The sequence below is a fragment of the Lycorma delicatula genome, chromosome 1, assembly GCF_047948215.1.
Source record: "Lycorma delicatula isolate Av1 chromosome 1, ASM4794821v1, whole genome shotgun sequence".
In the NCBI taxonomy this organism is placed as follows: domain Eukaryota; kingdom Metazoa; phylum Arthropoda; class Insecta; order Hemiptera; family Fulgoridae; genus Lycorma; species Lycorma delicatula.
In genome coordinates, this window is record NC_134455.1 from 352083201 (window position 1) to 352101216 (window position 18016).

At 30.9% G+C, this 18016-nt stretch overlaps 2 protein-coding genes across 2 annotated transcripts in view; one reads left to right on the top strand and one right to left on the bottom strand.

The window, feature by feature from the left end:
* The window catches only part of LOC142317916 (uncharacterized), an 87361-nt gene extending 85685 nt beyond the window's left edge, over positions 1 to 1676 (top strand). The window contains exon 22 of the mRNA XM_075354454.1: positions 1397 to 1676. Coding sequence (XP_075210569.1) covers positions 1397 to 1510 — 114 coding nt within the window. The 3' untranslated portion in view covers positions 1511 to 1676. The remainder of the gene's footprint in view (positions 1 to 1396) is intronic.
* A 2349-nt stretch (positions 1677 to 4025) lies between these two features.
* LOC142317917 (uncharacterized) overlaps positions 4026 to 18016 on the bottom strand; it is a 33664-nt gene continuing 19673 nt past the window's right edge. Inside the window, exons 5-7 of the mRNA XM_075354455.1 lie at positions 11060 to 11154; positions 7223 to 7344; positions 4026 to 4192 (exon numbers count right to left, since the gene is read on the bottom strand). Coding sequence (XP_075210570.1) covers positions 4026 to 4192; positions 7223 to 7344; positions 11060 to 11154 — 384 coding nt within the window. The remainder of the gene's footprint in view (positions 4193 to 7222; positions 7345 to 11059; positions 11155 to 18016) is intronic.

Consider the following 18016-nt stretch of genomic DNA (forward strand, 5'->3'; position numbering starts at 1 on the left):
CATTTCTTTATAAAATTTTTCCAAAAGTTTTTTCCTCTCCTTTTCATCAATTTATTTCTGTATTTTATTAACCCATAATATTTTCAACATCCTCGAGTAACACCATGTTTCATAGGCCTTTCTCTATATTTTCCTTCTGCGTTTCATATCGTCCATTTTTCACTGCTATAAAGTGTTATATTCCACATAATAATTTTATAGAAAATCTTTCTAATTCTTAGAACTAGATTTGAAATTAGAATATTTTTTTGTATAAAATTTCTTCCTTGTTTGTACCAGTAAATTTCTGATCTCATTACTTTATTTATCCTTATAATTCTCCTCAACAAACAGCAAAATTCTGTATCTTCTGTTATATTATCTTTAGTTATTTTAATATTTATTTCCTCCTTGTCTTCCTTTTTATCACATTTCCCTATTGTTATTATTTATTTTCAAAGTGAATTTTTCTCTTAGCAATGAATACGACACCATTGAAATTGTCTTAACACATTTTTGGTTTTTGATTAAAAAATAGTATCATCAGTAGATTTTAAAATGGACTTTATAGTGGACAAATACTTTACTCTCAGAATATCTTTCAGTTTCTGAATTCCTTCTGTGTAGAAGTTCAAAGGCAATTGGTACATTCGTGTCGCTTCACTTTTAAACAAGATTCTATTTTTCTTCTACTGTAAGCATGCCACCTGATATTGTATTTTTAAAAAAAAATTCTTCTCTTCTAGATTTTTAAATTGTTTTCCAGATCTACAAATTCTATTTTGTAAATACAGCTTCATTTTCTGTAAACATACCTCCTAGGATTAATTTGAGTGCCAGAATAGGCTTCATACCCATGCCCATCCCAAATTTAACTAGTCTTCATTTATTCACACTTTTTGTGAGCATGCAAATTATACTAGTGAGCGTTTTAGAGGACATTAGACTGATATTGAGGTAGTAATATAAAACATATTAAATTTTAATTTGTAAATACTGTAATATTTTTTAAACGTTTTCTAATTTTAAAATTAAGTTTGTTTTAAATTAAAAAAAAAAAGGTATTGTTTTCATAGAAATATATATATTCACAAAATATTAATGATAAGCTGATTATGTAATTTTATTAACTTATTATTCTTTTTGCATTTAGCATTATTCAATTTTACAATTTCTTTTTGGTCTTTGAACATACTGCATGTTATTATGTTCACTAAATATTTTATCAATTCTGTGGATTGTGATGTATAAGAATGCATTAACTGCAATCAAGATGCATCTGTTACTAAAAGTTGAAAAGTATATCTCGCTTATTGTGGTTGTGGTTTTTTTAAAAGAGAAAATATTACTTATCAAACCATGAACTCTTTTATGATCCATATAAAATGTATATTGTAATAAACCTGCTTTGTTTCAGTTGTATGGAGATAATGTAACATTACATATAATGGAAGAAAGTAATCATAAAGTAATGTTATCTTCTATCAAAACAGCTGATCTAATCAATGAATTAATTCATTTTATTTACTGAAGTTAAATGTACAGTACCTATTAAATAAAAAAATATTTATCAAAAATGTATTTACTGATATAACAAAAAACTTATGATGTGTAATTATTCAAGACTATTTCTTATTTTTATTTTAACATTAAGTATATTTTAAACATTTTATTTTTTTAAAAAATATATAATTATTTATAATTCATGTCGTTTTTTTCTTATATGATTATGAAGGATGATCAAAAAATTATTAGACTAGACCTATAAAAAACCTCAAATATAAATTTTTCTGGCATTCTCTTCAAAGCTGTCTCTTTGTGGAATGAGTCTCCAATTCCAGTGCTTCAATCATTTTAATTCGTAATGTCCAAGAAAGTAATGACAAAAGTTCCCTTTGTTGAAAACTTTTTTTTTAATTTTCAGAAAATACGGAAAAGGTAAATTATAAAATAGGGATGAATACATATAAAAAAAGAAAAACTACAAACTAAAAAAATTATTAAAAAAAAATTTTAAAGCTTAAACGTTAAGCCGGCTGAAATTCATACAGTTGATTACTGTATACGGTCAAAATTAATGTGCATGATGAAGAACGTTCAGGTAGGACCTCGATAATCACCGAGGACTTGTTGAAACGCGTCGATGATGATATCGTCGCTCAACAGTTTCCAACCTGGTCCTTCTTTTTCCTGATGTTTCAAGAGCTGTTATCGGTCGCATTGTTCATGACCATTTAGGCTTCAAAAAGGTTTGTGCACGTCGTGTGCCGCACATCTTAACGGAACGTCACAAAACAATCCGAATGGATCTCCTTTGGAATTTTTGATGCGCTACCCTGAAAAAGGTGATAAGTTCTTTAATTCGATTGTTGGTTAATTCGGAAACTGATGGCCACAGTCTTTTGGATCGGTTTGTCATACTGCCGATTGATTTCATGCTACGTGGAACAACTATAAAAGCAAAAACCTACTGCGAACGTTACGTAAATTACGGCGCGCCATTCAAAATCAGCAACGTGGGCCGCTCGTCCTGCTGCATGATAATACATGTCCACATATCGCAGGCACGACATGTGATTTACTGAGAAAATTTGGAGGGGAAATTTACAATCACCCACCATATATTCCGGTCTTAGCTCATTCTGATTACCATTTGTTTGGGAAATTGAAAGAATTTTTGTGTAGTAAGCAATTCGTGAGTGTCTCAGTGGCTAAATGGACTGGCGCAAAATAATACGATGAGAGTATATTGAAGCAGGTATATCGCAACGATACCAGAGAAAAAACTACTGACTTTTCAAATTTAATTGTGATTTGGGGCAGTATTTTTTTTTAATGGCAAGTGATCAAAATAAAGCTGTGCAACTGAAGGTTTAGAAAATGTTTCTTATCACAGTAATATATTTTTAGAAAGTAGTAAAAATTGTCTTTTAAAACCTTATTAAATTCATAAAAAATTATTTAGAAAATGGGGTGACTTGTTTAGAAATTATTTGGATTGCTTTTATTTTGTAGAATTTCAAACTCAAGAAAGTATATAATTCAAATATATTGCTTTATTCTTTTTTAAATGTTCAAAGAGGGGAATTTTTTTAGTGTATTCTACCTATTTCAAATAATTTGTGCAGTTTAAAATCAATTCTGGTTTCCTTATAAAAGCATATAAATCTAAATCTGTGAGGTTTTTTGTGCATGAAAGTTACTATGAAATTGACTGTAAAGAATAAATTGTTTGCCATAGCATCAGATCAAATGTGCTTTAGCGATTAGGCAACCTATAAGCTTTCTACTTGTAATCTGTCTGAATGTACTTCAGATACTTCAGTAAAGAAGTAGTTGATAACACTTGGTATTGTCATTTCATTTTTACCAACAAGTAATGGTGTTTTTTGTTCTCTAAAATTATATTGCTGTTGAATTCATTGAAAATTATGCCTGCAATAATATGAAAGATTTATTCTGAGATGCTGAAGTATTAAATACCAATCTTAAAGAAATGATGAGAAATATGTACAATGAAAGCACATTGTTTTGAATGACAATCTGCAGTCACCACAAAGTAAATCTTGCATTATGGTGTCTGCAGATTTTTATTCAAAAGCCTTACGTCAGCAGCTTTCCCTACTGCCTGAAGTTGGTGCAAAATGACTGAACTTCTTCACTTTATACCAGCTTTGACTTTGGTGAAGTCCTTTAGCTTCATCAAAAGATAGCCAGAGTAGCCAGCTAGGTTCATCTGGTTGGATACTCTGTGCTTTATAATCAATGAAGAAATTCTTGGATGGAGTTAATGTTGAAGTTAATGTGAGTCTCCAAAAAGCTGGTGTCAGGATGTAAATACTGGAATAGTAGTGGTAGCTATATGGGGGAAAAAACATGGATAGATAACTCTCATACCTATATAACAAAGCTTGTTGGATGTAAATAAAACTTAACACAGTTATTTAAATTGATGAAAGTACAAAACATTCTTTAAAAATTCTTTATTAATTTGTAACAAATATATATTTTAGGTTTTTACTCGATCGCTTTTGAGTTAATTAATTTCATGACGTTGGATTTAAGTCGATAAGAAGCTGGTTTTTTGAAAACATCTTTATAGCACTATCCATTGTGTCAAGAGCTTGACCTATTTGTAGCTTTTGTTGGCGAGCTTCTGCAGATTTTGCATTCACTGGTATTGAATTAAGTTCTTTAAGAAGTTCACTCTGTCCTGTAAATAAATTGAAACATAGTTAATTCCTTTTTATTAATACTACTTGGAATAATTATACAATTACTATTACAAAATTTTGTGGTAAACAATCTAAAATACAGACTTCACAAATCTATTGTACTGGAATTGTGACCTTTTAAGTCATCTTTATTTTTATTGAAAGTCTGGAAACTTTCATCTCTAAACTTGAGTGTCAGCTAAATTTAAAAGCAATCGCAAATATTATATCTTCAAGTTGAACTTATTCCATCATTACTTAGTAGAAAATTTTTAATCATAAGTACTTTTCTGGTACAAAATGGCAAGAAGAAATCATACAATCTATGTAAACACTGAATTGCATTATTAATTCTAATCTGGTATAACACAATAACTATCATATTATAATGATTGCTCATAGATTGTAATTGTTTAGATGTGAACAAATTACAGATGTCTTGTTTCTCCTGATGTGTGAGCATGTACATTGCTTGCAATGTCAATTTTATTTCACCTGGATAAACTCTTCTGGCCAAGATAATATTGTGAACTAAGATTTGCTGGTTGTGTGCAGTTATTAACCAGGACTGTGTCCCTAGAATATTCATTTCAAAAAATTCAATAATTGCTTGAAGAAAGATTATCCCCTCTCTGTTTATTATCCTCAATTTTTTAAATTGTCCATTTCTTCAACGTGGTTTCCCTTCACATCAGAAACACTTTTGCTTAGTCATATACATCTGTCTTATTTACCCTAACTGTTTCAAAGTTTTTGGTTATCAGCACAGATATCAAAGAAATTCTGGTAAAAATATCTAGTTTCAGAAAAGAGTCTTTTGTACTATGACAAAAGGGCCATAAATAACAGTACTTTTATTCTAGCATCTGAACTGATGTAGCAAATAACCTGAGAAATGAATTGCAGAGGTTTAATAATTTTTTATATTTTAATGGTTGAACAAAAGAATGTACACAACAGTTTTCAGCAAAAGTGCACTTAGGCATACCAAATACTATTGTCATAATTAGTAAAAACTATGAGGCAGGTCATAAGTTCTTGGCCTGACAAAGAAAAAACAAGATTTTAAACAATTTTTTTTTGTTTTTTTTTCCACGTAATCATTTTGTAATTTGATATATTTTTTAAAAACATTTTTCAATTTTTTAATTTCCTCAGTATAATGCGATTTGTCCAACTCTGCAAAATAAGCAGTTACTTGTTGCCAACACTTTGACTTCTTCATTTGAAGTGAATTGACCAATTTCTTCAGGTTTGGTGAGAGGACGTAGTTGCTAAGAGCCAAATCGGCCAAATGCATGTGGAAGCACTTAGAAGCATGGATCATGGAGTTTTGCAGCAACATTCAAGATACCAATGTGTGAGCACATTATCGTGGTAAAAGAGCATTTTTATGGCAAATGTGTATTTTTACCTGAAAGCACACTTATTAGTCCAGTAATGAAGTGTAATACTCTCTGATGATTGTTCTGTCATTTTACAGGTGGTCTATGAGCACCACATAAGAATTCCCAAAAACCATAGCCAAAACTTTTCTTTCAGATGGAACCATTTTGCCTTCTTTGGCCTACTTTAACGTGCTCCTACCCACTGTTTGGACTGTTGTTTTGTCTCTGGTATGTAATGGTGAATCTGGATTTCATCTACTATTACAAAACATCAAAGCAACTCAGCTGAATTCTGTTTAAATAAGCCTAAATCCACTTGAGAAATGTTCATCGAATGCGTTATTGTTCGACTGTTAAATTCAGCACTGTAGAGGACACATACTAACTTGTTTGCATTACTTAATTGCTACAAATACTAAATGTATGCATCTGAAACTTCTACAGCATACCATTTAAAGTATTATATTTGACAAACATCGTAGTCATTTGTTCATACTTGTGCTATCAATGGGTCAAGTTGAGAACTTTCCCCGGTAACGACAATTTTCTGGAGTAATGAAGATCTAGCATCTTTTTGACCTCATCCTTCTTTAAGACATTAAAGCTTATTGTGGAAAATCATTTACTAATTTAATTCATATATTATACTGTGTAAGTATATATATTTTAACTGCAATTACATGACATTCAGACATAAATCAATGATATAGATTTGACAGTAGATGATTCCTGCTCATAGTTCCAAAGAAAGAAGGCTTTCTTTCAATATAATTCCTTTTCTTATACTGATTTTACATGGAAGAGGGTCAGTTATGTTTAATTGATGAAGTTATTTTACAATTCAATAATAGACAGTACCAGGGAAGATGTCTTTAACTCAAAACTAGCACCAACTATAAACTTCACTATAACAAATTTTTAGAATGAGTTTCTTATTTTTAAAATTACTAATCTCATACTCATACACAACATTTGAAAAAGCCTTCTTACTCTAGTACTAAATTATTTATTTTTAAAATTTTGTCACAAAATAATATTATGTATATGCAATTCACCATTTTTTTAAAATCACTATCACTTTATGGTGAATTATTCATTTAAATTTTTTGATCCATAAAATGAGGTCTATACCACAAATTATTATTTACCAGAAGCATAGGAACCTTATACCCTAATCTGAATACTGTTAGATTCATACCTATGTAAATTCACATCACACGTCACTGAGATGCTAGAGTAAATGTAATATCATATAGTGCTTGCCTCTGATATAAATTGTAATTTATAAGATACATAATAATTAAATAACTGAAAAATAATAATTAAAAATAACGATTAAACTGAAAAATAAGTTTGTTCAATGTAGTAAGAAGTTACTGATAAACCCTTTTTTAAGAATTTAAAACTACTTTTTCAGTACATGTGTCTGTTTCCAGAAGAAATTTTCAGAGCTGTTGTACAGCTCCTTTGTTAGTGGCGTTAAAAGTTATGCAGTTGAATTTATGAATTATCTCCTTGATACAAATGATGATTGGATTTAGAAAAGAAATAATAAAATGAAAGAAATAAACTAATATCATATTTCATCATGCAGCGAGTGTCAAGAAATTCTAAAATAAATTTACATGTTGTCATACTTACGTTTTTTTATTTGTGCTAAATATTCTTTCCTTTTGTGATCTGGTAGTATTATAGTTCCAGGAGCTCGATTTGGATTATTTTTCATGTAAGAGCTGTGTTCCTTTTTAATTTCCTCTGGACTTCTATATTGTCACCAAAATTACAAAATTAATTTTAATAATTATTCTTTTTTATTTAAATTAATAAAAAAACTAGTAAAGTCAACAAGTAGAACTTTTCTTGACTAGTTGTACTTCTGTTAGATGCACATCTGAAATTCTTTATTATTATTAAGAAAATATGCATATGTATAATTACTTATTACTAATTTTCAGGAAAAACGTTAAATAACAACTGTAGCAGTAAATACTTTTACTCTAGTGTTGTTTAATTTTTTAAGTAATAGTGTATTGTACTCGTACAAACACTGGTATTGCTAGGGAAGTGCGGTCGAGATCAAGTGCATCAACAGAAAGGGGTGTCATTTTAATGAAAGAACTTGGTGAAGATCTGCAGGTTCTTTTATCAAATCTTATCCAAATGTTCAATGAATTCTCCAAAGAACACAATTGAAATTGAGCAACTGAGAAGACAAATTTGGAAGGGGATGAAGTTCACCAAGCAGACTGCAAAAACTGGTCATGGATTAAGTCTTTGAATTTGTAATTGAAATGGAATCTTTTGACCCTGTTCAAACTTTCCTTTAGCATTAAGATTCTATTTGATCATTTGCATAACGACTGCTTCATGTGAACAAAGTTTTAAGTTAACTAAATTATCTTCATTCTATCATGATCCAAATCAAGGCTTTCAAATTTGGCTATTATCTCAGATGAGACAAAACAGATGAGCAAATTAATTTTTTACAAGGTAATATTTACTGAAATCAAAATAGGAGGACAAAAATCGTAATGTTTTTAAAATTAAAGTTAAAGGAGTATTAACATAATGTATATATGAGTACAGTAAAGTGTTTTGTAAATTTTGTATTACTTAAGAGATTAAAAGTGATATTTTAAAGTGAGATTAAAAGTGATAAGAGCGTGTATTTTGATTGGTAAAATTCATAATTTGTTCTTATAATTTTACTATTTTGAACTACAATATTGATCCTGATAATAGCTTTGTATGAAGTGCATTCCCAGTATGTGGCACCTGCTAGTCAAGTTTAATGTGTAATAAAATATGCATACTATGACTACCTTTGTTTTGATGTTATTGTATTAATTATTAAATGGTTCATTTCCATTGTTGAAGAAAGCCTAAAATTTATGCTTAAAATAGTAAAGACGAAAACACTAGGTGATAAGCGATCATTACTCAAATTTGAATTTTATTTAAATGCTGGTATTTGGGAGTGTAGCATTACAGGAGGGTGACAAATCTGAATTCCACACCAGGTACCAAAATACAACAAACCAGTTAAAAATATAATGCTATGTAAAACTCTACACATTATAGAATTTTTATAAGTTTTGGTGTGATTGATGGAAGATTAACTTACAGATTCTTAGTTACATTCAGATTTTGAATTTCTGAGAGAAACAACTGTTCAAATATAAATAAAGTTACTTACTCTACAGTCACTCACATTTATTTGTGTATTTGTCAGATTTTCAAAAATGAATCATTTTATTCTACAAATACAGTTTGGACAATGGTTGAATATAAGAAATTGTTCGGCGAGTAGTGAAAGTGACTGTATACGAGTCATTCATAAAATTTAGCGTAATTCTATCGTAAAGAGTAAAAGAAATATTATAGAAAATTTAATTATATGAACTTTAGACTTTTCTAGTTTTATCTTGTTAATGCAATATTAGTTTCTATCGGTTATTATAACATTTTTAATAAATTGGGCAGTATTTTGGTATTTATTACTGTCATTAAATCAATTTTTAATTGAATTACTATTTTGTATATTATAAATACTTAATGTCATTATTATTATTATTGTTATTATTATTATTATTATTATTATTTTTATTTTTATTATTATTATTATTTTTATTTTTATTATTATTATTATTATTATTATTATTATTATTATTATTATTATTATTATTATTATTATCTATGTTATTATTATTTATTTTATTTATATGTCTTTAGAGTAATAAATTATATTTTTAAGAAATTTTTTCGTTTGTTAGTCTCTCAATATCCTTGTCGAACCGCAAACACGCGAGAATACTAAGCCTTCATTATAATTACTGCGCATTCATAATTTTACTGTGGACTTAGTTTGTCTGTTGCGCATCCAAAATGTTTGACAAATTGTATTTTCAGTTGGTGTCTTCTACTGTACAAAACGTGTAATATACAACTACAAAAATATAATATTTAACTGAGAAAATCAAAAATGTATATATTCTACAGCTTAGTAGAAGTCTATCCCAAATACAGTATATCCCAGTATGAGCATATTATCCAAATAAAGTGATATGCATATCCCAGGTATAGTAAGTATACTTGGTGATAACTCATTCAATAAAAAACAATTTTAATCATTCAGTCGTGTTCAATCCTCGGCGATTCCAGGCAGGTTTAACCGGTGGTTTGCCATTGCCTTTCCATTGTGGTTAATTTAAATCCAACCACCAAAAAATACAGGTATCCATAGTCTAGTATTCAAATCTATATAAAAGCAACTGCCTTTACAAGGACTCGAACCTTAGAACGTTAGACTTCGAAAATCAGCTGATTTTGCGATGGCAAGTTTAACCTACCGGGATAGCCTAGTGGTTAACTCATACAATATCTACAATAATGCGTGATTTTATTAGGACCAGAATGATAAAATTTTTTTAGTTCTACAGTATATCTGTGAACTACAATAATTATTTCTGGCTCAATTTCTTGCTAAGCATTTATACTTAACTTGGATGAATTCTCCGTAGATATCACAATTATTTCATTCCAAAAATCCTTGCTTATTGAACTAAAATCCCATATTATCGCACTAAGTTGTGGTTTGAAATATAAATATCATATCTTTGGCTTTCCTATATATCGATCCATTGATGTTCTATATGTTATGATAAACTAAATATTATATTACGATATTCCTGATATATACTTAAGCATTTCATAGGGAGACATGTCTGATTTAACCAGTTTGTAATTCGTTTTCAATAGGTTCTAATTTAAGTTTCATGCACATACTTAGGTCATAATCTAAAAGAAATCCAATCAGATTCGATATTATGTGCCTAAGTTACCTTAGGGACTCTAAACAACAAATCCAGAATAATATCATGCGGCTAAGATAATGCTCGAGGACATTGTTATATTCGAGTGATAAATATACTTATTATATCACAGGATTTTTTTGGAAACAACCAAGAATATTTTGCATATTCTAATAGGCATTCATCGAATACCCTGAAAATATTCTTGTTTTGTGTGGGTTATAAATACTATTATCAAATGCTAAAAACAGACATTGTCAAGATAGGTAACTATGAAATGTTAAAGTATTAAATTAAATTGATTTCAAGCTTGCCAATTATCTTCTGAAATTCAAATATATGTAATAGAAAATTGCTATTTTTAATTTATAGTATGATTAATTGATTAAGGATTAATTAGGATTAATGTTTCACAGTTCAGCATTATAAAAGAAAACATTTAGAATTTTTACGTTTAATAGTTATGTGTTATGATTTATATAAATGTTGGCTTCTTGTTGGTAAATCCTGATGGGCGTACAAAACATTATTTCTTTACATTCATCTCATTCGTATTTGATTAGATTAAATTACATTATAAAAGTTAATTCTCCCTTCTTCTAAAATATGATTGAGATGTAGACATATTTTCATACCCTAAAAAAACTATCAAATATAATTTTCTTACCTTCGTTCAAAAACAGTGTGATGTCTAGCGAAAGGCGATGTCTTTTGAACTCTCCCTATTTCAGTATAAAGTTTTCTGATGTCAATATTACTCTTCTGCAAATAATATATTAATCATTATATTTATTTATTTTTTACATGATCGTGATATAAATTTTATTTCTATATATTAAAAATATGGATCTCGGAGCTGAATTCTACCGTTCCATTTAGAAATATCTCAAAGACCGATAGTAGACAACATACTAATTACAGTCGGATCTCTATACTACGAAATCGAGAATCCCGAGAAATTCGTTAAATAGAGATACATTTTTTCCGAAACACTTACTTCCATTTTGACATTGTACTCATATGTATACTGTTACTAAAGAAAAGTACAGTACTGTATAACGCGAGTAACGTAATTCAAAGACAAGACCAGCTGAATTAATCCCAGGAAAAATTATTGCTGAACTGTATGTGTACACTGAACAATAGAGGGAGTATCTCTTAAATGTTTTCTAAGAATTTTATTTGTTATATCTACGTACTGCAGGTAAATGTCTAGTTTAGATAAATGAATAAAAGTTGGCTAAGTAATTTTGGTGTTTTGCGTTAGTTAATGGATTTCGGGAAATTACGCTACTTTAATGTATAGGCAGACAGTAACTGCAGAACAAGTGTTTAAATATTTTTTTAGAATTTTATTATCAATGTGTTTTAAGAGAATCTTGGGAATTTTCCGTTCTACCAGTTCAATAAAAATAACCTGTCATTCTTGACTGTTGTCGAGAATATTTTGTGTTTGTATACAGGTACAATTTAGGTACAGAAATCAAAAGAATAACTACCTTAAACTTACAGAAATATCGAAAATACTAAATTTAATGTCATTATTTAAAAAAAAAATTCGTAAAAATGACTATATATTACTATATACTGTATTATGTTAATATGCAGTATCATCATTTCGTTATATAGAAGTATGAATACGTTAAATAGAGGTAAATGTTTACATAGTTTAATTAAAATGTCACGGTGCAGTAAAAGTTTGTAAAATCGAGGTTTTCGTAATATAGAGGTTCGACTGTATTATACCTATTAAGCCCGCCGCGAAAATGTTAAATTGTTTATGTTTCATTACATATGATTTTGTTAAATTTTTGCCAATTGTAATTAAATAACGTTCATGAATTTAGCGTACTAAAAACAAAAACCTCTAACGAAAAGCTTCAAAATACTGAACATTTTTAGCTGTTTTTGAAATTGTGATTTTTTAACACAGTTCTAACCCCAATTTTTTGGGGTTAGATAAAATTTTTTTATCCCCAGAATACAAATATAATTTTAGGTAAATCGTTCTTATAAAGAAGTATAAACCGTTCGAACGAATGAATCGTTCGAGAAGTTTAAATCGTCCGAGCGATGAATCGTTCGTGCACTTCATTCAAAATAAAAATGTGAGCACATACAGCAGGCAAACAAATCAACGCACCATGCTTTTTTGTTGGAAATTTTTATTTGAAAGCTTTATTAATCGTGATATATATGTATACAGAATGCTTATAAAATGGTTTCTAAACGCCGAGTTAGGGAAGAAAATTAATGTTATAATTTTGTGTCAGTTTTCATTTCCTCCACTTTACATTCAGTTCGATTAAATATTAACTGTTTTTATTTATTGTTTATTCTGGTGTTGTAAATTAGTATCAAATTAAGTAATAATTTTCTCACAATAATAGACCTAATAATTATTACACAAAAATTACAACATAAATTTTCTGTCATAACCCGATTATTTATTAACCGATTTAAAAAAATAAAATGTAATTTTGTTCATAAGAAAAGGCTTAATATTTTATCATCACATACATTTTGATAAAACAATTATTTATGTAGATATAACGGATTGAAAAATAAATATGGCCGCCATTTTGTAATTTGCGAAGGTATTTAATTCCTGATTTTTGCTAATTTTAAAACTTTATTACCAAGACGCTTACCAAATATTAATGTGATTCGTATATCCGGACTTGAGATAAAAATGTTTATATAAAAGTAACAAAATGGCGGACAGTGGGAGAACAAAGGAGAAATTGCTGTTTTTCCTAAGGATATTTTTTGTTTAGTTTTGCAAGTAGAATCCGAAAAACTATAACCAGCCCACCATTTTAGAAACACTTTGTATATTTTATTTCTATACATTAAAGATATTGTTCTTGAAGTTGAGTGATACCGTTCCACTTAAAAAATCGATAGTAGACACCAACACCAAATTCTAATGATTCAAAAGAATAATAGGAAAATAACTATTATTTTCCAGTGATTTCCATCGTTCGATGGAAATAGACATTAAATATTTTTAACATAAAAAAATATTGTATGTAACATGAATCAAAGTTGAATCTGAGTTGTGAAAATCAAGCTTAAACGATCGTCGATTAAATTTCATTAAATTAAAGACAAAGAGATAAATACTACATATGCAAATAATGCATTTTATGTTGAACTGGTAAATTGTGGAAGAATCGGTTCTCTTTGAACAGTAATGAAATAAATCTGAATAAAAAGTTTTGTAATCTTTGATTTATTTATAAATAGTTGATCACACATGTTTATACGGTATATATACTCCACTTACATTTGTAGATGATATACACAAACCTTTCCGGCGCCATCCCAACCCCCGTAGGAGAAGACACCCACCTTGTGACGATTCGGGTTGTCACACCCCCCTCCCATTTCCTAGACCTGACGGGCTTTAACGAAAGTCGTCTTCAAACCCCTCAACTGATTACACCTCACAGCAATAAGCCAGGTCTCGGTTGGTGTGCCACCGATGTAAATGCCTCGGAAGACATTTATATCGGTGATTTTTAACTCAGCTTCTGCCTTCGCTGCAGGCCTCTTTCAGATATCTTAACTGTCCTACATCGTTGCCCTCTGAACCAGCTAACCGAGTTCGCGGAAGCACGAACCCCAAGCATTTATATTTAAATAAGCTACTTGTGATTGTAAATGTCTCGTATCGTACGAGTCTATTTGGTAAATATAATGCATACCTCCAGCAATGTTGATCGCAACAGCGGAATATATTCATATTTCCCTTAATGTTCTCATCTCTTTTTGATCTAAGCCTTCAATTAGATTACAACTACGGACTCCGGTCTGGTCTACCAGGGAGAGGTAGACACGCCGACTCCCACTCAGCTCCATCGCAGAGTTCCGCGAGACATTTACTTCATCACCTAAAATAATCATAGTCGATATGGCGCTACACCTCACGGCTGCATGGCTAACCATGCCCTCGGCAGTGCAGTCGCCGCCCCGCCGACAGCTTATTCTTTACATAATTCGCAATATACTTCTACCTTACCTAGGCGCGATACCAATGCGCCTACCTTCGGCCATTCTAACTGTCCAGGCGGTACTATAGCCACCCTGGGTACTACTCTACTCATACCCTCTCAACTGATCTGCTCAGTGCGAGATACTTCAGGAAGCCAGCCACTGTTGTCCATTCTCCGCAGATCCAAAAAGGATTTACTTTCTCGAGTTCCCTAGCAACTCTGGTACGTTCAGCCTTGTACCGGGGACAAATATAAAAGACATGGTCCGCAGTGTCATCAACTCCACAATCCAGGCAAAGATCCGAATCGACCAAACCAAACCTAAGCAAACTGTCCCTAAATGTACCATGTCCCGATAGAAATTGTGCTTTGTTCCGATTGGGGAAACCCACTTAATCGCTCTCAATTCTCTAACAACCGGAAATATACCACGCGTATTTCGACCAGTAGAAGATTCGTTCCAACAACTTTTCGGCGCCAGGTAGGATTAGTAAATCCATTCAAACTATTGACTACAGACTTCTGTTTTTATTGTTAATCTACCAACACGAATCAGTAGTCAACAGCCATGAGATAAAACTAGATAAACAATCGTAAATAAAAAGCTGACAACACAGTTGTAGGACTTCCCGGTAAAGTTCTGAAGGTAGCAGGTCTTTCAGTAGTTATTAAGGGTGTAGGTCAGGAGGACTTAAACGGCCATATCAACATCGCTCAATCTTCTGAGTACTGCACAGCTGAAAGCAATGGAAAACTACAGCTGTTTTTTATCCAAGAATACATAGCTTTCTGCATTTTCATGTAACAAAGACGGAGGCGCCTTGGTAAAATATTCCGGAGGTAAACTAGTTCCCCGTTCGGATCTCCGATTGGGAACTACTAAGGAAGGGGTCACCAAAAAATTAAAAAATTTAGACTCTACGAGTCGGAGCGTGGAATGTTAGAAGTCTAAAAAATGTTGGTAGGTTAGGAAATTTAAAGAGGGAAATGGATAGACTAAATGTAAATGTAGTAGGAATTAGCGAGGTTCGGTGGGAAGGGGAAAATGACTCTTGGTCAGGTGATTTTAGAATAAATAACTCAGCGTCATATAATGGGCAGGCTAGTAGGTTTCCTAATGAACAAGAAGATAGGGAAGAGAATAGAGTATTTCAAAATGCATAGTTATAGAATCAGTGTAATAAGGATAAAATCAAAACCTAAGCCGACAACAATTGTTAACGTCTATATACCTAGAAGTACCCATGTCGGTGATGAAGTACAGTGTGTATATGAAGAAATTGACGAAGCAATTAAACATACAAAAGCAGATGAAAATTTAATAATAGTTGGAGACCGGAATTCAAGCACTGAAAAAGGCAAGGAAGGAAATATTGTGTGTGAATACGGGCTAGGCAAAAGGAATGAAAGAGAGGACCGATTTATTGAATTTTTCACAAAGTATAATTCAGTAATTGACAACCCAGTTTTTATTTATTTTTTAACCCAGTTTAAAAATCATAATAGAAGAATATACACATTTAAACAGTCGGGTGGTACTGCAAGGTATCAGATAGATTATGTCATGGTTAAACAAACATTTAGAAATCAACTCTTCGACTGCAAAGCTTATCCTAGAGCAGACATTGATAGCGACCATAATTTAGTGATAAAGAAATGTAGATTGAGGTTTAAAAACCTGAAGAAAAGGTATGGAATTTAGAGAAGCTTGAGGGAGAAGAGGTAAAGAAGATTTTTGAGGAGGACATCGCAAGAGGTCTGAGTAAAAAAATAAGGTAGAAAATATAAAAGAAGAATGGGAGAATGTTAAAAAGGAAATTCTTAAATCAGCAGAAGCGAACTTAGCGGAACAAGGAGAACTGGTAGAAAACCTTAGGTATCAAAGGATATATTGCAGCTGATGGATGAACATAGAAAGTATAAGAATGCTAGTGAAGGTAAAAGAAACTATCGACGATTAAGAAATGCTGTAAACAGGAAGTGCAAATTACAGAAAGAAGAGTGGGTTAAAAAGTGTTCAGAAGTGGAAAGAGAAATGATCATTGGTAAAATAGATGGACCATACAAGAAAGTTAAGGAGAATTTTGTGGTACATAAATTAAAATTTAATAATGTGTTAAACAAAGATGGTACACCGATTTATAATATGAAAGAAAAGGTCGATAGGTGGTTGGAATATATTGAAAAGTTATACGGAGGAAATTAATTAGAAAATGGTGTTATAGAGGAAGAAGTGGAAGTCGAAGAGGATGAAAAGAGAGATACAATACTGAAATTTAAGAGAGTATTAAAAGATTTGAATGGCAGAAAGGCCCCTGCGATAGACGGGATACCTGCAGAATTACTGCGCAGTGCAGGATAGATTATATAAACTGGTGTGCAATATTTATGAAAAAGGGGAAGTTCCGTCAGACTTCAAAAAGAGTGTTATTGTCATGGTACCAAAGAAAGCAGGAGCAGTTAAATGTGAAGAATACAAAACAATTACATTACCTACTCACGCATCAAAAATCTTAACTAGAATCCCTTGTACAGAAGAATTGAGAGGAGAGTGGAAGAAATGTTAGAAGACCAATTTGGTTTCAGGAAAAGTGTAGGGATAAGGGAAGCAACTTTAGCGCTAAGATTAATAGTAGAAAGAAGATTAAAGAAAAACAAACCAACATATATAGCATTTACTGAATTAGAAAAGGCATTTGATAACGTAGATTGGAATAAAATGTTTAGCATTTAAAAAATTTAGGGTTTAGGTATAAAGATAGAAGAACAATTGTTAACATTTACAGGAACCAAACTGCAACAGTAATAATCGAAGAACATAAGAAAAGCCGAAATAAAAAAATGAGTCCGACAAGTATGTTCCCTATCTCCGTTACTTTTTAATCTATAGAACAAATAGTTAATGATGTTAAAGAACAATTTAGATCCGGGGTAACAATGCAAGGTGAACAGATAAAGATGTTACGATTAAGATAATTTATATAGTAATAGTCTACAGTAATATAGTCTAACTGAGAGTAAAAAAGATTTAGAGGAAACAATGAATGGCATCGATGAAGTCCTACGCAAGAACTACCGCATGAAAATAAACAATATTTCATTACTTTCGTTTTGTTCTATAGTAAAAATAATGTAGATGGACCACTGAATACAAAAATAGGAAAAGAAAAAATTACGGAGGTACAAGAATTTTGTTTTTTGAGAAGTAGAATTACTAAAGACGGACGAAGCAGGAGCGATATAAAATGCCCAGTAGCACAGGTGAAACGAGATTTCACTCAAATATAATTTGCTTACATTATAAATTAGTTTAAACGTTAGGAAAACATTTTTGAAATTATGTTTGGAGTGTAGCTTTATATGGAAGTGAAACTTGGACGATCGGAGTACCTGAGAAGAAAAGATTAGAAGCTGTTGAAATGTGATGCTATAGGACAATGTTAAAAATCAGGTAGGTAGATAAAGTGACAATTGAAGAGGTTTTGCAGCAAATTGATGAAAAAAATAAGCATTTAGAAAAATATAGGTAAAAGAAGAGGTAGAATTATAGGCCACATATTAAAGCATTCTGGAATAGTCACTTTGATATTGGAGGGACAGGTAGATGGGAAAAATTGTGCAAGCAG